Source organism: Oreochromis aureus, linkage group 12 (genome assembly GCF_013358895.1).
Source record: "Oreochromis aureus strain Israel breed Guangdong linkage group 12, ZZ_aureus, whole genome shotgun sequence".
Classification (NCBI taxonomy): Eukaryota; Metazoa; Chordata; class Actinopteri; order Cichliformes; family Cichlidae; genus Oreochromis; species Oreochromis aureus.
This window is the reverse complement of record NC_052953.1, coordinates 18,802,586-18,828,156: the sequence shown is the minus strand read 5'-3', so window position 1 is coordinate 18,828,156 and position 25,571 is coordinate 18,802,586. Positions and strand designations below refer to the sequence as shown.

At 42.9% G+C, this 25,571-nt stretch overlaps 1 protein-coding gene across 1 annotated transcript; it reads left to right on the top strand.

Moving 5' to 3' along the window:
• Positions 1 to 5,855: 5,855 nt before the first annotated feature.
• LOC116332434 (beta-1,3-galactosyl-O-glycosyl-glycoprotein beta-1,6-N-acetylglucosaminyltransferase-like) lies at positions 5,856 to 25,112 on the top strand. Its single transcript, XM_031755390.2, has 5 exons — positions 5,856 to 5,868; positions 7,562 to 7,730; positions 7,835 to 7,928; positions 22,799 to 23,203; positions 23,323 to 25,112. The coding sequence occupies exons 1-5, from the start codon at positions 5,856 to 5,858 to the stop codon at positions 23,800 to 23,802; spliced, it is 1,161 nt and encodes a 386-aa protein (XP_031611250.2). The 3' UTR covers positions 23,803 to 25,112.
• Positions 25,113 to 25,571: the final 459 nt, after the last annotated feature.

Here is a 25,571-nt window from a genome sequence, read left to right as displayed (position 1 = left end):
GTACGCCACAGCTCGCACGCTCTATCACGTGACTCAGACTCCTCCAACGTGCTAAGGTTATGAGCTGAGTTACGCTATGTCGCAAGTTTTGTTAGGTACTTTTGTGATATTTAATGGATCGGATTACATTTATGATTTCTCTCCGATATCCAATCCAGTAATTTAGGTCAGTATCGGACCGATACCGATACGTAATAGTGGATCGGTCCATCTCTAATAATAATATAAATATTTTATATATATATATATATATATACATACATATATATATATATATATATATATATATATATAGAGAGAGAGAGAGAGAGAGCAACATATAAATTACAATTTTTATTCTTATTAATATATATCATTATTATCATTATTATTATTATTATTTTTATTCACATTTATCAAATTGCTATTATGCCAAACTTAAATTTAAAAAATGAAAATCTGGGTCAAACCAACCTCCTGGGTGTATCTTTAAAGTTTTTATTTTCATTTGTTCTATTTAGATGTTACCTAGTAGTGTTTATTTTTATTTTGTTTTTTAACACTGCACATCTCTTAATGTTTGTTTAAAATTAAATTACTATTATGTATGTATATATTAAAGCAGAGTGTTGTTTCTAATTTAGCATGACACGTGAAAGGTTCTAATTATAATTACCAATACAATATTTAATATTAATTATTTAATAGACAAATCAGGGAAAACGGTGTTTGAGAGGAACACATTTTTAATGAAGTAATTTTGCATATGTTACAACACATGAGTAAGAAGGAGTATTAGGGCTACACTAAAAAAAATAATAATATTGTTGATCATTTTGAGAAAAAAGTCAAAAATGTAGCCCTGGCTCACGCAGCAATTTGTCTGATTGACATAAACCTGAGGAATTGATATAGGTGCATGGAGAACCCGGGTCTGAGCCACCCTGGGAACAGGAACATGGACAGGCAGAGGAGACGTCTCAGGAGTAATCACAGGTAAAACAGTGGTCTCAGAACTGACTAGGAAGTAAAACAGTCCTTGGCAAGCACAGGTTCAGGTTCAGGCAACATTAACAGTCTTTGACATTGTCCTTTGTCCAGCGCAGCTAACAGTCTTTAGATGGATTGAGTCCTCAATACAATGAGTGTGCTTGGTACTGGCTAACTCAGGAACAGAAAATGCAACAAAACCTTCAAATTTGCAAAAGATTATTCTTGGAAGACACAACACCATTGTTTATGCTCCACTGAAAGCGACGCTATACAGAATAAACTGTGTAGCGTCTCAGAATAAAACAACCAATTGGCACAAACTGAAACACGTTGTTCAGCTTCTTTGGACCCCAGTCTGGGTTGAACAGAAACAGAAAAATCAGGGTCTTTTTTTTTTCCTTTTTCAGCCTTGTTTGATAAATTTAGTGAAGAAACAGCAGGAAAGCAAGGGCAGAGAGATAAGGGGGAAGACATGTGGTAAAGGGCCGTGGGTCAGACTGGAACCCGGGCCGGCCGCTATCAGCCATATGGCATGTTGGCGCCTGCTCAGTGTGTTGAGCAAACCCGGCACCCAACTCAGGGTCTTTAGGTTTAGTATTAACATCAAAATCTTCAGTCTTTAAATTTTCTGAGGTGAGGTTGTAAGTCTCAGCCTAATTTACTGTGGATTCAGGATGAGCATAAAAAAATTCACCCCAACCATTTGTGCCGAAAACCCAGCATTTGCCCCAAACGAGGGAACTGCAGACTCCGGTGGTGAGGAACACTAGTAATGACAGCGGTGCTTCCTCTTGGGAGAGGGCGCTGAGGAGGCCAGAGAAACTGAGGTGGGTGGTGGAGTGATTGGCCTCTCATCCTCGGACCACAGCTGCTGCTGCTGTGACGGAGGCGACGTGGACACAGAGGGGGTGATGACCTGAAAGGCAAGCAGAGACGATGCCATACCCTGCTTTTTATCTACCTGCTTGTCCAGTGATTTAGATGAAAACATTGCTTTTACGGCTGCAGTCTCCACCACTCAATCGCTACAGCAATTGCAGAGTTTAGCATATCATGGTGGATGGGTTGATGTGGTAGCTAAACTAGCATTGCTAAGTTACTTAGCTGGCCATCAACATGCTTATACAGACAGCAGTTTTTTTTGTGCCGTCAACTTGCCAGACATTCCCATTTGAGTACAACTAGAGGATGCCAAAGGTCAATGAAGCAAAACGTTTCTAGCTATTTTCTTTGAGGTGGTAAAGAAGTTAGCTCGATTTGTACCACCACCTGCCTCTATATCATCATCATCGTTTATTTATATAGCACTTTAAAAACACACCTGGTAGACCAAAGTGCTGAACAATACAACAATAAATAATAATAATATAGGAACTTAGCAAGACAATACAATTAATAAAATTAATAAAAATGTCAGTCACCCACAGAGTTAAAAGCCAGAGAATAAAAATAGGTCTTCAATCTGGACTTAAAAGCCGGCACTGATGTAGCCTGTCTAATGTGAAGAGGAAGATTGTTCCAAAGCAACGGGGCCACAGCAGAGAATGCCCGGTCTCCTCTGAGTTTCAGCCGTGACTTAGGGACTGAAAGCAGCAGTTGCTCAGCTGACCGGAGGGAACGAGTGGGAACATAAGGCTTTAACAAATCTGACAAATAAACAGGTGCCAAACCATTTAAAGATTTAAAAAACAATAAAAGAACTTTAAAATGGATCCTAAATTCGATTGGAAGCCAATGTAGTAGTGATGTGTCGGTCGTGAACGAAACAGCTCTTAGAGCCGGATCTTTGAAGTGAACAACGCGAGCCGAGTCCTTATTGGGAGCCGTGGGTTTTTTTTTTTCTTTCTCTCACCCTCTCTCTCGCACTTTTATTCCACTTCACTCCGCACGCGAGCCTTGTGCTTGCGCTGGGAAGAGGGGGGAGGGGCGGTAGATACACTCGCAGTAGCACAGGAACAGTGAGAGGGCGAGACACAGAAAGAAAGCCTAGGCCAACAAAGTCACATTAGAAAGGTATAGTAATCATCCACAACTATTTTCAGTTGCAGATGATAAAGGAATCAGAAAGTTTATTCATGCAGGCCCATATGACAGAGAATATGCATCTTCTTTTTGTTTTCGTATTTTAATTTATATTTAATTGTATATGAGTACTTGTGTATAAATACACAAACAATACACATGATGGGTTTAGATTTTATTATTGTCATTTGTATTAAGAAATATTTAACCATATATGCTTAGAGGTGTATAATCGATTGTGTAGTGATAGGATGTGTGATCTTTAGTAGGCTGCAAAGGCTTTGTGTGCATTCCAGAGTGCTCTGGCATTCACACCCACATCCTGGGAGCATGGGAGAGGTCGTATCTTCTTTTATTGTTTTATGGTAGGATAAACGTATCTATATCTGTTTTAGGCTAAGTGCCTTTTGTTTAGATGAACTGCTGGACTTCCAGACCAGCAGGTTTAGGGAAGTCATTTATGGGGTCACACTCTGACCCCCCCCCCCCACACACACACACACACAAACAGACAAGGTATTCTTTGTTCACATGTATACCTATGTAAGACGTTATATGTTAATGACCCTATGCATATTCATGTAACCACAATAAAAGGAGTGCTATGGGGAACCTGGCTGAGACTCTGACGGAGGTCAAGTGGGTGGAACGACACTTGACTCCAGGCAGGTCTCCCTCATGCATGAGTAACACAAAGAACTTTTGCCTGCTTGTGTCTTGTTTTTGCTGTGTAGCAAATTGTCCTGAACGTTCCAGCGAATAGGTTTATGCTACAAACCTATCAACACATATGCTTTCAATTGTGTAATTTAAGTGATCTAGGTAGCTCTGTTTTGGAAGTTCAGTTAATGCTAGAAATGTGTTTTGGAGTTTTTACATGCTTTGGAGTTTGTACGTGCTTTGTCTCTAGAGGCCACCGTATATATTTATATATAAACATATATAAATAGAACCACGTTTTTTTTTTTTTTTTTTACATTAGTAATTCCTTTTGTGCATAATTTTATATTATTGTTAATAATAAATTAATTAAAGCAACAAAACAACCTGAAGAGCCGGTTGGGCGCCGAAAGAGCCGGCTCTTTTTAGTGAGCCGAGCCGAAAGAGCCGGTTCTCTAAAAAGAGCCGGAAATCCCATCACTACACCTGTCAGGAGGAAATTTGCAAGTCCAGTTTGCCCTGGAAAAGACAAGTTACATCTGAAAAAATGGAAATGGAGAGAATGCTGAATGAAAAGTGTTATTAAGGTTATAGGCTTAATGACCAGTTAAATTTTGTGACAGCAGTGAGTATGAACATAATTCCTGGTTTTGTTTTTTGTTGTTTTTTTCTTCTTTGTTTGTTTCACGGGGGCATTAAGATGTCAAACGGATCTGATTTCAGTGTTTAAGGATTATCACAGGTGATCACAGTCAAGCATCAGTATACTGTGTCTAATTTTTACTGCAACCTTGTTTGAGTGGAATTATGAAGATGGAGGTCAATGACCATTCCCATCTGGAAGGGTAATGAGGAGAACAAATCAGGGAGAGCAAAGTCAAAACCATGGCTCTTCCCCTGCATCATTATACAACTAATTAGATAGATGCACATTCTCATATAAAACTTTGTGTAAAGCCAAGATAGATTACTCTCTTTTTGGGAACTGCTTGCAGACTGTGGCTGTCTAAACAGAAGAGATCCATGTAAAAATGCTCATTTTGGATCATCCAGTGCTTTAATAAATCCACCAAAAGATGAAGTGCTTCAACTGGTAATTTCTAAAGGTGGATAAATGACCACGCTAACACAAGCAAGGAGCTTTATGACAGCACTCTCTGAGATGAAAGGAGATAGATCGGTTTGTTTTGGTATGGCTGAGAAATTTGCAACCATGGTTAACATACTTGAAATGACAATCTGCACTGGTTGGTAACGATATCTTGAAACAATGTTAGAAAATAAAAGTCAAGATAAAGACAAATGATGCCAAGATATGCCTGTCAAATTGTGGAATCTGGCATTATTTTTAGGTTCAGCCAGAGAAATAGTAACAAATTATGTGTTTTTGCAAGAGTCTGTTACTGGGCACCCACATCCCTGCCAACTTCACCTGGACCCACAACACCATTGTTGTTTCGCTGTTTTTTTTTGGAAGAGACTTCAATTTTAAAACTTTAGAATTCAAGTCTTGCCAAATGAATCCTGCATTCTTGATCCTGCAACAGAATGCTAGATAACAAAAACAGGGTACTTATAAATTCACTTTCAATTTAATTTGGTTTCTTTTCAAAAAACAAACAACAAATAAATAAATGAAGTGCTGTGAGATGAATAAAAGCGAAGGCATCATGTTGGCTGGTTTTCTGGATTGGTTGGAAACATCCAACCAGTCCAACCAGTTTAGTGTTGCTTTGCATTTATTTTACATAATTGTATGTTTTAATCAGATTCACAAATAGATCTTCACACAAACATATATACATATGTTATGAATCGAGAGGAAAAACATAGGGCTGACCAAGTTAGCTTTCAAAATAAGAGCTTGTCGCTCTTGGTGTCAAGTCTGCAGAGAAAAAACACTGCACTTGCCAATTCTATGTTAAAGTTCTATAGTGTATAGTTCTGTTTGCTACAAGACCTCTTTGGTATCTGTTTATTTAAACAAACTCTTTTAATGGCTACAGATCTGAAAGTGTGAAACAAAGTTGTTTGTTAAAAATGTATTAATCTGAAAAATGCTGAGAGGATGTTTTCAGATCTCATTTGCCTCACCGGTTTAACTGAAGGACTAAAAGGTTCCGTACAGGTTTGATGCACCAGAAAACTTACAAGGAATACCAGAGCAAACTATCATAACAAAACAAGTTTTTTCTGTGACGATGAAGATCCCAGGTAAGAAGAATTGACTTTTTCTTTTGCTTAAGTAAGGGAAAGTTCAAAATGACTATCGTCAAGATCAAGAACGAGAAGTTTATGATTATATATACTGTGAAACACAGTGGTTATGTAAATCATGTCATGATTTACACCTGTTTGGAATATAACAATTCTTTTTCCTCAGAGAATGTTGTATTTAAAAACAGAGGCTTTTGCTTTATTTTCCTGTAATGCAAATTCCTGTTATCTTATTGTAACGCGGTAAAGGACCAGGGCGCCTGACTGCAGCTTCATAGACAATGAGTTATCAGAAGTGGTTTCGACTATGGAGCCTGAGTTTGTGAATAAAACACAGGAAACCAAAATAGAGCTAAAAAAAAACGTTGCTCAGGGGGTTGGGAAGCGTATCTGCAACCGGAAGGTCGCCGGTTCGATCCCCGGGCTCTCTGTCCTGGTCGTCGTGTCCTTGGGCAAGACACTTTACCCTACCGCCTACTGGTGTTGGCCAGAGGGGCCGATGGTGCGATATGGCAGCCTCGCGTCTGTCAGTCTGCCCCAGGCTACAACAGTAGCTTGCCTCCACCAGTGTGTGAATGTGAGAGTGAATGAATAGTGGCATTGTAAAGCGCTTTGGGTGCCTTGAAAAAGCGCTATATGAAATCCAATCCATTAATAAAGGGACTGGCGGAAGTGGGGTCAGAAGCTACCGTGGTTACATTATGGTTGCCTTAAACTATTGAATTTCAAAGTTTTATGTTGGTTCTCATTCTAAACTTCAGATTTTTATATTTTGCTGCAGTGGCAACTCCTTGGTTTAAGAGGTTTCACAGGCTTATACTAAAAGAAAAAAAACATGGAAGAAGAAAAATGAATACTGTGGACACATTTCACTGCGGGTTGTGCTCGTATAACTATGCATGTGAAAAATAAAGAATCTTGACTCTTGTATCTTGAATTTAAATTGATCCAGTCACTTTTACAATGTTAAAACTATGGAGATTCCCAAACATACAGAGTTGCTTGGCATTTCAGTCCAGCATGTGATTATTTTTTTCTAAAGTTCAAAAAATACACTTTCAAGTGAAATTTGGCAAAAACAAAAAAGAAAAATCTGACATGGAAGAAAGTTGGTTTTAATATGTGATATTAGAGAAATTCTTAACCATCTTTGATCCTAATTAGAAAAACAACACAAGCAACTTTTAACAAGTTAAAATATATCTATTTATGGCTTTAAGTTGAATTGTACTTTATAGGGAAGCTATTGTTTAAAATGGGTAAAGATAGATAATTTTTAACTCTTGACACTGCTTTCAATAAATAACAGCAAGCAAATGTGGGGTCTGTGTGTGGTCTGTGTATACTTTTTTTCCTACTACCCTTATATTATCTCTTGGTTCCAGGTGCAGTAATGGATGGACTGATTTGCATACCTTCATGAAAGGAAGTTATCTGCATATCAGCAAACATTAATCATTATTTTCATTTTATGGTGCGAGAGGTGTCTGACAGACAGCAGCTTTCACACGCTTTAATATTATTGTATTTCAGATTCTCCTCTTACTGTACATAATGCGATATTTAAAATGTGCCTGGAAGCTATTTTTGCAGTTCATTGCTGTACTGGGATTGCTATGGATGTTTTCACAACTTAGTCAACTGAAAATAGGCAAAAGTGCTGCCTACATCCTCAGGTATCAATGGCTAGATTATGCCAATGATGATGAGAGCCCAGAGAAAGTTTGCAACTGCTCAGCAATCCTGCAGGGAGAGAAGGAAGCATTGCAGCAAGCCAAATTATTGACCATCAGCAAAGACTTCCAGAAGAGTATTCAGATTCCTGATGAGTATTATATCGATGCAACCCAAGACTGCAGGTTTGTGCTTTAAATAGCAGGTTTCAACAGATTTTAACAGTTAGTCATGATTTAAATATATGGGCTTTAAAAACAATATTACTTCCTCAAAACTGAATTTACAGGAAATTCCAAATAAACAGGAAATACATAACATTCCCGTTAAGCAAGGAAGAAGAGGACTTTCCTCTGGCTTACTCTATGGTTGTCCATCACAAGGTATGCATGTTCTATTATCAAAATGTACTGAAAATTATGTCAGTGGGTTTAAAGAATGCTTAAACTTCAGATTGATTTAAAAAAATCTCTCTCTACATAGTTGTGTGTAAAAGATTTCCTTTTTTTGTATGGTTGTCACACTTAAATGTTTGAGATTCATTTAAGTGAATTAGCGCATGGCACAACATAGAAGAGCCACCTCCACAGGACAAGACTCAGCAGTCCATCTGCATCTTAAGGACAAAGGTCACTCTTTCGAGGATGCCAATGTTCACATATTGGACAGAGAGGACAGATGGTTTGAAAGAGGAGTGAAAGAGGCCATCTATGTCCACTGTGAGCGACCATCTTTGAACAGAGGCGGTGGTTTACGACACCAACTGTCTGCCATCTATAATCCAGTTTTGAGTTCCCTCCCCAGACGCCTTAACGCCCACTCACATCCTGGGCCATCTGACCTCAGGAATTCACATGATAGGGTGGGGCCAGGTTTCACAATGGGCTCACCCGAAACCCTGGCTGATTAGGTCCCACACCCGCTTTCACACCTTGGCGCATGTGATTAGAGGATCACCAGGGGGTCCTTTGTCCCTCTTTGGGGGGGATACTCCCACTGGGTTTAAATCTGGGACTCTCGGCCATTTGACCTTAGAACTGAAGAAGCTTCTCGGATGAGAGGTGAAACGTCTTCAAGCAACTCAAAGAAGTCCAGACGCTTTTCTTTGCAAACTCCTTTGACCGAGATTCATCCATCCATCCATTCTCTTCTGCTCATCCTGCTCGAGCCAATCCCAGCTACCATAGGGCAAGAGGCCAGATCATCAAACAAATTTAAATATTGGTCAAAAATAACACAAGTTAACACAAAATGAAACAGCTTCAGTTTATAAATGAAGTTGTTTATTGTGAACGGGCTCAGTGGAGGCGGACGCATCTTTTTCCCTCTTCCTCCCTTATCTTTCCTGATTGGCTTCTATGTCCTTGTCTGGTCTCGTCTAACCCTAACCCTCAGATAGTCTCTCAGTCTTGTTCTCTGAAACCTAAAGAATTATGGATTTGATCAACTGGTCCCTTAACGAAATTAGCACCCTATCCTCGACAAGAAGCCTGGGCTTGGGAGATCCCGATTGTCCTGCAAAGACGTTTGCTGCCGGATCGGCAATGGTCGGTTGCGTCGTGTGCCTGGCGACACACTCTTGATGGAGGGCATTGAACGAGATGACAATGATAACAGAGTTCAGGCTGATCAGAGCTGGTTTGGACCTGGCTTATCGAAGAACAAAGAAAGCGGTTACAGCTGTTCAAAACCCCACAAGGCTGGCCGACATGATTGACGATGGGCAAGCCTTGAATACTCAGACTATGTTTATTGAACGCAATATGGATAAGATCTTGGAGTAGCTCACGGCTCTGGAATGGGAATTGAGAGACCTGATGGCCAGTGACAGACATTAGACCAACTGTGAAATTGGAATGCAGTTGTTCGTTCAAACCCAAACAACCGTCTACTTCATGCAGCTACCAAAGGCTACCAAAGGCTAGCCGGAACAACAATTCTCCTTGATAATGGCACTGTGTTTTAACTATGTACTCCTATACTTTAAGGTCACCTGCGTCAGCTGGAGGACTGTTGACTTTTGCTTAACCAGGTGAAAGGACACTGTCTCTCAAGTTGAACACAGGATACACACACACACACACACACACACACACAAACGGTATCGCTATGTCTATCACTACGGCTGTCTTTCTCCCCTTGTCCACCACAACTATGTCCGGTTGGTTAGCCATCAACATTTTGTCCATCTGTATCTGGAAGTCCCAGAGGATCTTAGCTCAGTCATTCACGACCACCCCAGGGGGCATCTCCCTTTTTGACCTTGGGACTTCCAGGCCATACTCGGCACAGATGTCATCAGGTGTGAAGTCAGGGCAACGGGTCTGAAGTGGTTTGGCGCCTTGCAGTGCGTTGTCTTAGGGACTGGCACCAAGCACGAGGTCTTCCACAAAATGGGGACCATCTCCAGACTGAGACTAAGGCTACGTCCACACTAGCCCGGATAGATTTGAAAACGGCATTTTCATCTGAAAACGCTCTGCGTCCACACTAGCTTTTTCAGTCGTTTTCACAGTGTTGTGCGTCCACATTGAAGCAGATGAAAATGCTTACGTGCCAGTCCTGCGCATGCGCAAAAGCGAGTGAGAATTAAAGAATTTGAAGAAAAGCTATCTGGAGCATGTACAAACTGATATTCAGCTTTTTTAGGGCTGTCAAAATTGAGAGCAATCAAAACAACCGCTGTATAATGCACTCCGCTATCTTTGTTTATTTGGTCACATGACTGCATCACATGACTAAAATACGTCATTGTTTTAGAAAGTCTGCGTTTTCGTGTGTCCACACTGCGACGGGTCAGCTGCGTTTTGAAATGTATGCGTTTTCGAGAGCGTTTTCAAAACGCTGCGTTTTTCCTTGAGGAAAGCGCCGTCTCAGTGTGGATGGGAGGCCAAAACGAAGAGAAAACGATGCGTTTTCAAACGAAAACGCATTAGTGTGGACGTAGCCTAAGGTTAAAGATGTATGTGATAACCTCACAGAGTTGATCTGCACAGTCCTTCAAAAGTCTGGAGCTGATTCCATCCTGATGTCATGATCTGGAGTCTGTGACTCCGTGTTTATGTTTTAGTTGTTATTATTATTCTGTGGTTTTGTTTATCTCGGTACGCTCCTTGTTCACGTTTCATGTTCCTATGTGTTCCCCAGTCTGTGTGAAGTTTGTGTGTTGTGTCATTGCGTGTATGTGTTTCCTGTTTTATTGTAAAGGTCTGCGTCTTATGTGAGTGTTTTCAGTTTGCCTCCCTAGTCTTGTCACGTTAATCACTCCCAGCTGTCCCCCGCCTGTGTGTAATCTCCCTGTGTTCTCTGAGTGTTTTTAAGTCGTGTCTTCTGTCTTAGTCGTTGCTGGTTCGTCTGTGTTGTTTACCTCGGTCTCCCTGCGTCTCTCCAGCCGTTCTCCCTGCATCTACGTTTCTGGTTTGTTTTGTTAGTTTGCCCAGTTTAGGTTTTCCTGTTTCACCTTCACCCGCGCCATTGCTGTTTGTATTTTCTTTTGTTAAATAAATACTCATCTGCACCAGAGCTGCCGCATTTTGGGTCCTATTTCCAATTCCACATGTCTGCCACACCGGACGTGACAGTACGAACCAGCCACCATGGACCCAGCGGCAGTAAATCCGTCCGAGGAGCTCCGGGACGACATTACGTATAATGTGGAGATTCTCCTCGGGCTGTGGCTAGAGAACCCTCCGGAGGAGCTTCGCCGCGCCTTGGAAAGCCGGCTACAATGGCTCTTTTCTGGCCTGCCATGGCTTCTGAAGTCGCTTCCTCCGACCATGCAGGCTTTTCTCCAGCACACACCTCACCTTCTCTCAGCCACTCCTGCCTCGCTGCCCGACTCGCCGGATGTGATCTTGCCCGGCCCGTCGGAGCCGTCTGCGGGGAGGAAACGTCGATCGCGCCGCTGGCGTGCCACCCCACAGCCGGACGTTCGGACTTCTAATTCGCCGGCTGTTGTGAGTGAGGACTCTTTTTCGGACTATGTGACTGTTCATTCAGGGGCTGTGTTTTGTGCAGTGGATAGCAGTACGAACTGCTTATCGCCTGCTCAGCTACCTTCAGCTCAGTTAGCTTCCCAGCAGCCACTCTCAGCTCAGTCAGCTGCCCAGCAGCCACTCTCAGCTCAATTAGCTGCCCAGCAGCCACTCTCAGCTCAGTTACCAGCGATCGTGGCTCAAGAGTTGGGAGTTCGCCTTGTAATCGGAAGGTTGCCGGTTCGAGCCCCGGCTTGGACAGTCTCGGTCGTTGTGTTTTTGGGCAAAACACTTCACCCGTTGCCTACTGGTGGTGGTCAGAGGGCCCGGTGGCGCCAGTGTCCGGCAGCCTCGCCTCTGTCAGTGCGCCCCAGGGTAGCTGTGGCTACAATGTAGCTTGCCATCACCAGTGTGTCAATGGGTGGATGACTGGATATGTAAAGTGCTTTGGGGTCCTTAGGGACTAGTAAAGCGCTATATAAATACAGGCCATTTACCAGTGGCAGCCGCCCAGCAGCCACTCTCAGCTCAGTTACCAGTGGCCGGGCTTCCCCAGAGGCTAGGTCTCAGTCCCCAGCTGATTCTGGACCCCTGAAGTTTAAGCAACCCCCTGAGAACTGCACCATGTCAGCGTTGCCTGGGCAGAGCCAGTGCTCAGTGCATTGCCAGTTGCCTTTGTGTCAGCTAGTGGACTCCATGCCTGCTGGCTTTGTGATGGCTTCTGCTGGAGGGTCCGTGGGACCGCTCCGGCCTTCGTCTCGTGTCTCCGCTGGAGGGTCCGTGGGACCGCTCCGGCCTTCGTCTCATGTCTCCGCTGGAGGGTCCGTGGGACCGCTCCGGCCTTCGTCTCTAGTCTCCGCTGGAGGGTCTGTGGGACCGCTCCGGCCTTTGTCTCTAGTCTCCGCTGGAGGGTCCAAGGGGCCCGTCCAGCCTTCGTCTCTAGTCTCCGCTGGAGGATCCAAGGGGCCCGTCCACCCTTCGTCTCCTGTCGTCGCTGGAGGGTCCGAGGGGCCCGTCCAGCCTTCGTCTCTAGTCTCCGCTGGAGGGTCCAAGGGGTCCGTCCAGCCTTCGTCTCCTGTCGTCGCTGGAGGATCCAAGGGGCCCGTCCGGCCTGCTGCGTCTCCACTTCTGGCTTCCACGCCGTCGCCTGCAGCGCCCTCATCATCCTCGCCAGCTGCAGCCTCATCGTCCACGCCAGCTGCAGCCTCATCGTCCTTGCCAGCTGCAGCTTCTGCTTCTGCGTCGCCTGGCCCAGCCTCCGAGTCTTCATCCTCGTTTGGTCCAGCCTCCGAGTCTTCATCCTCGTCTGGTCCAGCCTCCGAGTCTTCATCCTCGTCTGGTCCAGCCTCCGAGTCTTCATCCTCGTCTGGTCCAGCCTCAGACTCATCATCCTCGCCTACAGCAGCCTTTGTTTCTACCTCTGCGTCGTCTGGTCCAGCCTCCGTGTCTTCGCCTTCAGCGTCGCCTGGTCCAGCCTCCGTGTCTTCGCCTTCAGCGTCGCCTGGTCCTGCCTCGTCTGGGTCTGCAGCTAACCGGCCACTTTCCAGGCCACTGGCCAGGCGCCATCACCGTCGTGGGCGGCCCCCAGACTCCCTTCGCCTGAGTCACCACCGTTGCCTTCCGCACGGCCGGCCCCCTGAACTGTTTCCTCATCGCCACCGTTGCCTTCCGCATGGCCGGTCCCCTGAACGGTCCGGGCTCCTGTGCTGTCGGCCTCCGGGCCGGCCCCCTGAAGTGTTCTGTTTTGGACTTTGTTTTCTTGTGCTCTGGTGTGTTTCTTTTCTTTTGGTTTTGGACTCGTGTTTTGTTTTGTTTTTTCTGACTTTCTAGTGCTCCTGTTGTCATGCTCCTATGTGTTCCCCAGTCTGTGTGAAGTTTGTGTGTTGTGTCATTGTGTGTATGTGTTTCCTGTTTTATTGTAAAGGTCTGCGTCTTATGTGAGTGTTTTCAGTTTGCCTCCCTAGTCTCGTCACGTTAATCACTCCCAGCTGTCCCCCGCCTGTGTGTAATCTCCCTGTGTTCTCTGAGTGTTTTTAAGTCGTGTCTTGCTGGTTCGTCTGTGTTGTTTACCTCGGTCTCCCTGCGTCTCTCCATCCATTCTCCCTGCATCTACGTTTCTGGTTTGTTTTGTTAGTTTGCCCAGTTTAGGTTTTCCTGTTTCACCTTCACCCGCGCCATTGCTGTTTGTATTTTCTTTTGTTAAATAAATACTCATCTGCACCAGAGCTGCCGCATTTTGGGTCCTATCTCCAATTCCACATGTCTGCCACACCGGACGTGACACCTGACCTGTGGCCTTCCTGGTTTTCATCCTCCTCAGCTGACTTCGCACCTGGTCAGTTGTGATGGAGAGGCTGCAGTGTAGGGTGTGGGTGGGTGGCTCCTGATGACTGGCATGGGGGGAGGAGGCAGTAGAGTCGTTGACGAAAAAGGAAAAGGGATGTCCCCAGTGCTATTGGGGGGGGTCGCAGAGAGGTGTCAAGATGGTGTGAAGAGCCCTGGCTTATGGGGAGGGAAGGGCTACTGAATCAAACCTGTTAAAAAACTGGTTCAATCTGTTAGCCCAAACCTGGTCTCCAGACTCTGGACCCCGTCTGCTCACAGTGCTCCGTCCAGTGATGGTGTTCAGTCCTCTCCACACACCTCTGGTGTTCCTCTGATGGAGCTGCTCCTCCAGCTTCCTCCTGTAGCTGTCCTTTCTTCTCCTTATCTCTCTCCTTAGCTCCTTCTGGACTCTCCTCATGTCGTCTCTGTTTCCAGATCTGAAAGCCCTCCTTTTCTGCTCCAGCAGGGTCCTCAGATCTGGAGTCAGGCATGGCTTGTTGTTGGAGTAACACCGTACTTTCCTGGTCCGTACAGTGTTATCCATGCAGAAGTTGGTATAGTCTGTTATTAGTATGTCGATATCCTCCCCATGTGGGCAGGATAGCACCTCCCAGTCTGTAGTTTGGAAGCAGTCTTTCAGTGCCATTATCAACAACAATATAAAAGTATGCACAAAATGAATTATTAATGTAAAAAAAAGTGTTTTTTATTTATATATGTTTATATAAAAATATGCTTTTATATATCCCTTTAAGACCTACCATAGATCCAAGTCCGCCAGAGCTTATCTTTATATTTTACATGCTGTAGTGCCATTTTTGGGAGCATTTGAAGTTGCTATACATCAATACAACCGTTATATCCCAAATTGTAATAATATTTATGCATTAAGTACGGTGGCCCTGAGAGGCCAAACGGACTGCAACTTCAGAAAACACCTGCAAAAAGAAAAATGCTGCAAAAAGAAAAACGCTGCACTGCAACTTCAGAAAACACCTGCAAAAAGGAAAACGCTGCAAAAAGCATGCAAAAGAAAAAACGCTGCAAAAGCACACAAAACACAACGGAAATGTTTCTGGGGAGACAATAACCCTACGGACCAGTTGCACAAACCAAAACATGCTAACAAGTGGGCTGGGACTGGGAGACACTTCAAAGAATTGGAGGAGAGGTAAATGCGTTGTAATAATATGATTCTAATAATACTACAGATATCTGGAATATACATACATGTTTTGGTTCATGCAACTGGTCCGTCGGGTTATTGTCTCCCCAGAAACATTTCCGTTGTGTTTTGTGTGCTTTCGCAGCGTTTTTCTTTTTGCAGGCGTTTTTCTTTTTGCAGCGTTTTTCTTTTTGCAGGTGTTTTCTGAAGTTGCAGTGCAGCGTTTTTCTTGAAGTTGCAATGCAGCATTTTTCTTTTTGCAGCGTTTTTCTTTTTGCAGCATTTTTCTTTTTGCAGGTGTTTTCTGAAGTTGCAGTCCGTTTGGCCTCTCAGGGCCACCGTAATTAAGTCCATAGTAACCGCATAAATTGCAAAAAAGTGCAATAAACTACAAAAAATTGAAATTTGTGAAATTTAAGAGGTTTATCCCTCAAAACTGTAAATACAAAAAAGTTGCACAAAATAGTTTCCCACCACAGGAAATTTATTTTGAGTGTCTTCATAGTTTTATTTTTGAGATACACCAATTTTTAGATGCTGCAGGAAAACAAAGAAAATAAATATCATAATGCAAATTTGCAAAAAAACCCAGCATGTGCATCAAAATAAACTATTTCCAGCAGTGCAATTTGACTTCTAAGCATCCCAGAAACGATATGGAAAAGCATAAAGTCAAACATGACTTTTAAAAACACCAGGATAGGCTTGTAAGGGCCTGAAAGTAAAAAAAAAAAAAACCCCTACATTCCGAGAAAATGACGTCACTTTCGGTTTTGGGCAGGTAATGGCGGACACGCGATAGTTCGCGCTGGCGTCTAGGAAGTGTTATGAACAGCTGATCCTATCAGCAAAGCGTGTTTCTGGAATATTGATTTTGTTGCTGCAAATCCTTTTTACGAAATTTTTGCAAGGCCATATGTGGAAGGAAACTGTGACTTAGGACAAGCTGATGGCATAAAATGGAAGTACAACTCCTCTGGTTTCATATGCAAAAAAAATTGTTGCGCTAACTTATGTGGTTGCAGTTTTACAGGGATTTAAAAATAGTTACGCAAAGCTGAGCGTGCCCACTCTGACCGGTCACTCCACATAAAATGTAAAAAATAAATTATAAAATACAAAAACCAACAATTTACAACTTTCAACTTTTTCCTTTTAAACAAATTTAAAGTGAAACAACACAAAGCACTGCAAACCAGAACTCTGATCTTCCTTGACCAAATCTAACCTATCCTTTAATTTATTTATCCTTAAACAATGTATTTTAACCTTAATCTCTTAATTTAAACGTTAAACTTTAACATTTAAATATTAAATTTAAAACCTTTTTATTTTCCTTTTATTACCGAACTTGTAATTCCAACTTTTGTGCTTTAAACATTTATCATATCATATAAACACTCTATCAATTTGGCTTCAACCGTTCACCGCTCACATTTGAATTTGGTTTATGTTCAGTTTTGCAGGTTTCGGTATAACACAGGCTCTGCTCAACTTTACTTTGAAGGCCTTCTGTGAGCGTGATGTGGAATCAGTTGTCTCCAGTCTGGCGATTGACAGCAACTTCTTCAGCCATCCTTTCCACTTTTCTTTTTCTCCTTTCTTCCAACTACCAAAATTACATTGGGATCAGCAACTTGTTGTGTTCAATTTCTTCGAAGGAAGTACAGGAGAAATATCTGTCATTTAGAAAGATTTAATTGGCTTTGGCAGTTGGAATTACAGGTTTACAGGGCTGGACCTCTCTGTGAGCGCAGCCATCTGTCTTCACAGAAAAGATGTCTCTGAATCATGCCGTACAGTTTTATACCCCAGTAATAACACATTATTATTATGACTAAAAAGACATGCTGTGGAAGAGAGACAGAGATTAATAACAGGTACGATTCAATGCAGAGAGGTCTATTAACACATAGTGAGTTAGAAAGGTGACTGGAAAGGAAAAACTCAATGCATCATGGAATCCCCCGGCAGCCTACGTCTATTGCAGCATAACTAAGGGAGGATTCAGAGTCACCTGGTCCAGCCTTAACTGTATGCTTTAGCAAAAAGGAACGTTTTAAGCCTAATCTTAAAAGTAGATATAGTGTAAACTGGAAGTCACTCACCTCTCTTGGCCCACTGATTGCTAATATCGTACACTCCTCTCTTATTTGGTTCTGTTCCATCTTCTCTTTAAAATGCAATAATAACTCCAATACTGAAAAAGAATGGTTCAGACCCTTCCAATCTAAATAATTTCAGGCCAATTTCAAATCTGCCTTTCTTAGCCAAAGTTCTGGAAAACATAGTGGCTGCACAGGTTCATAGACATCTCACTGGAAATAGCTTGTACGAACAGTTTCAGTCTGGCTTCCGTTTATTTCATAGTACAGAAACAGCTCTAGTAAAAATCACTTACAATCTTCTGCTTGCAGCTGACTCTGGACTCATCTCCATCCTCATTCCCCTTGACTTTACAGCAGCTTTTGACACTATCTCCCACCGCATCCTTCTTCATAGATTAGCATCTATTGGCATCAATGGTACATTGATGAATAAAATGTATTATAATAATAATAGTAATTATTATTATTATTATTATTATTATTATTACACATAACAGCTGGTGCACAAACACTAAGATCATCACCACAGTCTGCTCCCCGGACATAGAGGCAGTGTCTGTCGTGTGCAGACCTTTCCCTTGCCCAGAGAACTGCCTGCAGTGCTAATAACAGCAGTCTACATACCACCAGATGCTAATGTTAGCTTAGCGCTTGCCTACCTGCATAAGTTGCTCTCCAAACAGCAACAGACATATCCAGAGGGAGTACACATCATCGCAGGGGACTTCAACAAAGCATACCTAAGAACTGTGCTGCTTAAATTTGTTCAACATGTGAAATGCCCTACGAGAGGGAACAACACCTTGGACCATGTTTATTCAAATATTAAGCAAGCCTACAGATCTCTTTCCCTCCCCCACCTGAGTATGTCTGACCACCTCTCTCTGCTCGTTGTCCCAGCATACACATCACTCAGGAAAAGGTGAGTGATGAGGCGACTTTTGTTGTGATTTGGCGCTATATAAATAAAATTGAATTGAATTGAATTGAAAGCCCACCATCAGAACTGTCAACACCTTTTCTGAGGAAACTCTGGCTCAGCTGCAGGACCGTTTTGCCCTCACAGAGTGGCGTGTCTTCAAACATGTTGACCTAGAGACTCACATTGCTGGAGTGCTGGGTTACATAAAGCACTGCATGGACACTGTCACGACGGAAAAGCGGGTCGAGGTCTACCTCAACTGTAAACCCTGGATGAAAAGTAAGATTCAGGCATTATTAAAGGCACGCAACTCTGCATACAAATCTGGGGACCAGGATATGTACAGCAGAGCAAGAGCAGACCTTAAAAAAGGCATCAGAGCAGCAAAACTGAACTATTCAAATAAACTATGGTAAATGGTAAATGGCCTGTATTTGTATAGCGCTTTACTTAGTCCCTAAGGACCCCAAAGCACTTTACACTACATTCATTCACCCATTCACACACACATTCACACACTGGTGATGGCAAGCTACTAAGCGGGCCTACCGCAGACATGAGCGAGACAGATAAATATGAAGGCTTGCCGGCTTGGACGTCGCCTGGATCAACAAGGTCTGTGTCAGGTGTTGAAGAACCAGGGCACCCTGACAAGAAGTGGGCTACTGGAACAAGAAGGCATCGGTGGGCAAGAGACAAAAATAGGCCGTTGTTGGAATGCTACTATGCAAGTAACCCTGGCGGAAGGGGTTACATGAATAGGATGAGGGACCTATGGATTCTTCGATACCCAACATCCACAATGACGGCAAAACAACTAGTAGCTCAGTGTTCCATCATTCAAAAGAAGGGACTGCTCTCACAGTGAGAGATTGACAAGGTACATCACAAATGCTATGGCAAGAGGTAGCCAGGATGCCAGGTCAGGGAAGGTGAAGGTGCCTAAGAAGTACAGCAAGCTGTCTATACCTGAGGCCTTGGAAACTGCCAAGTAAAGACTCACAGTCTTGGCCAGCTGCTCGAAGAGGTACACTAGAGAGATCGAAGGCAGGAGAATAAACCAGCTGTTCTCCACAGAACCAGCCAAGGTCTACTCTCAGTGGTAGGGGAACAATATGAGAACAGCACCACCAAGGCTGGAGACGGAGCAACACTGGAAGAGCATATGGGAGAAGGACGCAACCCATAACGGCAATGCTCAGTGGCTAGTGGATCTGAGGGCAGACTACAGCAACCTCTCTGAACATGGTCCAGTGACCATCACAGTGGCAGACATCCAAGAAAGGGTCTCCAGTATGAAGAGTTGAACAGCACTAGGCCCCGACATGGTTCACGCCTACTGGCTGAAGAAGCTGACTGTACTCCACAAGCACCTGGCAGCACAAATGAACAAGCTGCTAGTTGATGAGAGACACCCAGAATGGCTACCCAAAGGTCGGACAGTCCTGATCCTCAAGGACCACCGGAAAGGACCGATCCCCTCTAACTACCAACCAATAACCTGCCTCAGCACCACATGGAAGCTCCTGTCAGGCATCATAGCGGCTAAGATGAACAGGCACATGGTGGGTTGGGTAAGAATACCAGAGGCGCAAAACACCAGCTACTAGTAGACCGAGCAGTCAGCTGAGACTGCAAGACCAGGCTGACCAACCTGTGCACTGGATTTATTACAAGAAGGCCTATGACTCAATGCCCCACACCTGGATACTGGAATGCCTAGAATTGTACAAGATCAACAGGACCCTAAGAGCCTTCATCAGGAATTCAATGGGGATGTGGCGTACAGCACTACAGGCCAACTTCAAGCCCACAGCACAAGTCAACATCAAGTGAGGGATCTACCAAGGAGATGCTCTGTCCCCACTGCTGTTCTGCATAGGCCTGAATCCCCTCAGTGAGATCATTGACAAGACTGGCTACGGATACCGACTATGGAATGGAGCAGTTGTCAGCCCCCTCCTGTACATGGATGAAATCAAGCTGTATGCCAAGAGTGAACGAGACATCGATTCACTGATCCACACCACCAGGATATACAGCAATGACATTGGAATGTCATTTGGACTGGAGAAGTGTAGTCGGATGATAACAAAGAGAAGGAAGGTAGTCAGAACTGAGGGGATCGAACTACCAGAAGGCAAGAACAGCTGACCTCGGTAGTAATGAAGGTGTTCGAGAGGCTGCTGAAGAACATCATCTCCTCCTCCATCCCAGACACCACAGATCCGCTCCAGTTCGCTTACCGACCCAACAGATCCAACAGAGGACGCCATCGCCCACATCCTGCACACCACCCTCAGCCACGTGGACAAGATACAGGGTAACTATGTGAGAATGCTGTTTGTTGATTACAGTTCAGCGTTTAACACAATAGTGCCCAGCAGGCTGTTCACAAAGCTGAGGGATCTGGGACTCAACAGCCATCTGTGTGCATGGGTGTTGGACTTGCTCACTGGCAGAACTCAGGTGGTGAGGGTGGGTAGATGCGTCTCTAACAGCATCACAATCAACACAGGAGCACCACAGGGATGTGTTCCCTTGCCACTGCTCTTCTCCCTCTACACTTCAGACTGTGTGGCCAGTCACGGCACCAACACCACTGTGAAGTTTGCTGACGACACAGTGGTGTTGGCTGCCATCTCCAACAACGATGAGACGGTCTACATGGATAAAGTGAAGAATCTGGCATCATGGTGCCAGGATAACCATCTCCTACTGAACGTTGGCAAGACCAAGGAGCTGGTGGTGGCAGGATTGCTCTCCCCCTGCTTCAGGACACCTACACCAGGATATGCCAGACTATAGCAGCTTAGATACTGAAGGACCCGTCCCATCCTGGCAACAAACTGTTCCAACTTCTGCAATGCGGTAGAAGGTTCCGCATCATCCGGGCAAGGATATATAAATATATACAGGGAGTGCAGAATTATTAGGCAAGTTGTATTTTTGAGGAACAATTTTATTATTGAACAACAACCATGTGCTCAATGAACCCAAAAAACTCATTAATATCAAAGCTGAATGTTTTTGGAAGTAGTTTTTAGTTTGTTTTCAGTTTTAGCTATTTTAGGGGGATATCTGTGTGTGCACGTGACTATCACTGTGCATAATTATTAGGCAACTTAACAAAAAACAAATATATACCCATTTCAATTATTTATTTTTACCAGTGAAACCAATATAACATCTCCACATTCACAAATATACATTTCTGACATTCAAAAACAAAACAAAAACAAATCAGCGACCAATATAGCCACCTTTCTTTGCAAGGACACTCAAAAGCCTGCCATCCATGGATTCTGTCAGTGTTTTGATCTGTTCACCATCAACATTGCGTGCAGCAGCAACCACAGCCTCTCAGACACTGTTCAGAGAGGTGTACTGTGTTCCCTCGTTGTAAATCTCACATTTGATGATGGACCACAGGTTCTCAATGGGGTTCAGATCAGGTGAACAAGGAGGCCATGTCATTAGTTTTTCTTCTTTTATACCCTTTCTTGCCAGCCACGCTGTGGAGTACTTGGACGCTGCAGACGGAGCATTGTCCTGCATGAAAATCATGTTTTTCTTGAAGGATGCAGACTTCTTCCTGTACCACTGCTTGAAGAAGGTGTCTTCCAGAAACTGGCAGTAGGACTGGGAGTTGAGCTTGACTCCATCCTCAACCCGTCATCATCTTTGATGATACCAGCCCAAACCAGTACTCCACCTCCACCTTGCTGGCGTCTAAGTCGGACTGGAGCTCTCTGCCCTTTACCAATCCAGCCACGGGCCCATCCATCTGGCCCATCAAGACTCACTCTCATTTCATCAGTCCATAAAACCTTAGAAAAATCAGTCTTGAGATATTTCTTGGCCCAGTCTTGACGTTTCAGCTTGTGTGTCTTGTTCAGTGGTGGTCGTCTTTCAGCCTTTCTTACCTTGGCCATGTCTCTGAGTATTGCACACCTTGTGCTTTTGGGCACTCCAGTGATGTTGCAGCTCTGAAATATGGCCAAACTGGTGGCAAGTGGCATCTTGGCAGCTGCACGCTTGACTTTTCTCAGTTCATGGGCAGTTATTTTGCGCCTTGGTTTTTCCACACGCTTCTTGCGACCCTGTTGACTATTTTGAATGAAACGCTTGATTGTTCGATGATCACGCTTCAGAAGCTTTGCAATTTTAAGACTGCTGCATCCCTCTGCAAGATATCTCACTATTTTTGACTTTTCTGAGCCTGTCAAGTCCTTCTTTTGACCCATTTTGCCAAAGGAAAGGAAGTTGCCTAATAATTATGCACACCTGATATAGGGTGTTGATGTCATTAGACCACACCCCTTCTCATTACAGAGATGCACATCACCTAATATGCTTAATTGGTAGTAGGCTTTCAAGCCTATACAGCTTGGAGTGAGACAACATGCATGAAGAGGATGATGTGGACAAAATACTCATTTGCCTAATAATTCTGCACTCCCTGTATATATATACAGATACATATATACATTACACCCCAATTTTTCCAATCATTTATTGCAATTCAAGTCATCAAGTCCAATGAATAACTTGAAAAAAGGTAAGTGTGAACTGCCCCCACTCTGTTTGCATAAAAGCAGTGGCTGAGCATACTGTGGTACCACACCCTTGTAAGCATAATTTACAAAAAAAAAACTGGAAAAATTGGGGTGTTCTAAATATGTCATTTATGTCGATAATGTTTTTATCTAAAGTACTACTTTTGAAGAGTATCAGCAAAAACCTTTTTTATCTTTAGGTGCAGAACTTTGAGCGACTACTGCGAGCTATCTACGCACCTCAAAATATTTATTGTGTCCATGTGGACAAAAAAGCACCGGCCTCAGTCTTTGCTGCCATCAAGGCCATTACTTCCTGTTTCCCAAATGTGTTCATGGTCAGTGAGGCTGTGAATGTGGTCTACGCTGGATGGACACGTGTACAGGCTGATCTTAACTGCATGGCTGATCTCTATAACACCAGTACGACATGGAAATACTTCATCAACCTCTGTGGTCAGGATTTCCCTCTAAAAACTAATTTGGAAATTGTGCAAGCTTTGCGTTCACTTAAAGGAGGTAATAGTTTGGAGTCAGAGGAAATGCCTCAAGGAAAGAAGGGAAGAGTAACTAATGCTCACCAAGTAGTTGATGGACAAATCCAGGTACTTCTTTTGGATATTTTTTTTAATGTATCATGTAGCTATTATCAATTCTCTTTGCTTTTGTAAAAACTTTCAATTCCGATTGACTTACCATCATATTAATTTTTCAATTGTCCCAGCGAACAGGAAAAACAAAGGATCCAGCTCCCTTTAATCTGCCCATACTTTCAGGAAATGCCTACATTGTGGTCAACCGAGGCTACATTCGCAGTGTGTTGGAAGATGAGCAAATACAGGCCCTCATTGAGTGGGCCAAAGACACCTACAGTCCTGATGAGTTTCTGTGGGCAACAATACAACGAATGCCTGGTGTTCCGGGCTCAACGTGGCCCAACCGTAAATTCGACGTTACTGACATGAATGCAATTGCACGGCTCGTAAAGTGGCATTGGCATGAGGGGTCAGAGGGTTCCTTGCAAGCAGTGTACCCAGAGTGTAAAGGCCACCACGTCAGATCAATATGTGTGTATGGTGCTGGAGACCTGCAGTGGTTGATTGAACAGCATCACCTTTTTGCCAATAAGTTTGATGCAGACAGAGATCCCATTGCTGTCTACTGCTTGGAGAAATATCTGAGACACAAAGCACTGACTGAGTGAGTTTAGGTGAAGTGTTTATTATCTATTATAAAATAATATTAAAAAACTATAAACCTAACCTAATTATAAACAGGTTCTTTCAATGTTAATTTTAAATTAAAATGCCATTAGGTATATTTATATATAAGCAGACTATCATTGCCATTTTACCATGGCATGTGAAAGGTTCATAACCCAAATCCTCAAAAACTAATTTAAGCATTCCACTTGAGAAAATATTTTAATCCATTTAGTTTATTAGTCCTATTCAACATTATTTAGGTTTTGGCTGTGATTATAGTTAAGGGAAAAACACAAAGAAAATTGGCAAGAAAGTTGATTGCAGTCTATGTAGAAAAAAAGGCTGGGTGAATTATTTAATTTCCAGAAAAACTACAGCCCTAAACATAAGCCTAACTCACCTCAGTACATGTGACCAAAAATACTCTGAACTATGTGCCTGTGTAGCTTGCATAGATACAAACAGGAAATATGTACAGTATCGAGATATTCTGTTTAATTACATTCAGTTTTATTTACATAGCATTACCACAACAGTTGCAATATTTGTAAGACAACCCCCTATGAGCAAGCACTGGCAACACCAGGAAGGAAAAACTCCTTTTCAACAGGAAGAAATAGAAACAGGCTTAGGGAGGCCCAGCCATCTTCTGTGTCCTGTTAGCACATTCTTTTGTTTGTGTGTGTGTGTGTGCGTGTGCGTGTGTGTGTCACAGTAATTTTAAAGTAAAAGCATGAAACATTTTAGAATTCATCTAAAAATCTTTGTACAAAATCTTTGTACTGACTTTTAAAGCTCTGAATCGTGACGCTCCTGCCTACATTTCTGATCTTTTAGAACAGCAGCTTAAGACTCATTTATTTAGACTGGCATTTAACTAGATTTGTGCTGTATGTTCAATTGTGCTGTGTTATGTATATCTGTTTTATATTATTCTCAAGCATTTTGTGGTTTTTATTCTTTGAAGTTTGCTATATAAACCAATAAAGTAATGAAAACTTCTGCTACAGATGAACTCTGCTACTTAATTCTCACAGTGAAACAAAGGGTGACAGCCTTGTAAAAACTTGATATAAAGATTGACTGAGGTGCTAAATGAGATGGTGACATAATGTCAATCCTTGCTGTAAAAGGAGCAACCACATTGACCTTTGAAAACTATTTCAAAGCCAGGCTGGCTGTTCTATTGGCTGTTCTAGTGTTCAAAGTTTTTTTGTGTATGTGAACTGTATACAGGATTTAATACATGTTGAAGCACCAATGGAAATAACATGCTGAATTCAAGTTTCAACTCGTTTTAGGACTACATGTATTAAGACAAATACTTGATGTATACTCAATGTTGTCTACCTACTGAGATGTAATTTCATTTGAAAATACTTCAGTAAATGTCTTTAAACTAGATTACATCTCCTGTGAGGTTGCTGTGGCCTCTTGGCTGTCTTACAACAGTGACAGTATGGAAAAAAATCACATCCTAGAACAGAAAAAAACATCTTAATTTGATTTTGTGTGGTTCATTCATTCCTCTAATCTGTTTTGAATAAAGTGTGGATAAAGGTAATTAAGGTATATCAATATAAAACAAACAAACAACAATATTATTTCAGTCAGTGATTAATTAAATCTAATTGGATATGAGATGTTTATTTTAAAACGGTTGGAACGTTTTTTAAAGATGGGGCAGTGGTTGTGCTTATGAACACTGGGCTGATGGTGACTTTTAATTCTTCTTTTAATTCAGTGAATTCAAGTTCAGTTCAAGCAA

What these genes read in the sequence shown, in the direction of transcription:
- LOC116332434 (XM_031755390.2), top strand. An exon ending in GATGCAACCCAAGACTGCAG is followed by an intron (nt 7,731 to 7,834) that starts GTTTGTGCTTTA and finishes CTGAATTTACAG; the next exon opens with GAAATTCCAAATAAACAGGA. An exon ending in TAGTTGATGGACAAATCCAG is followed by an intron (nt 23,204 to 23,322) that starts GTACTTCTTTTG and finishes CAATTGTCCCAG; the next exon opens with CGAACAGGAAAAACAAAGGA.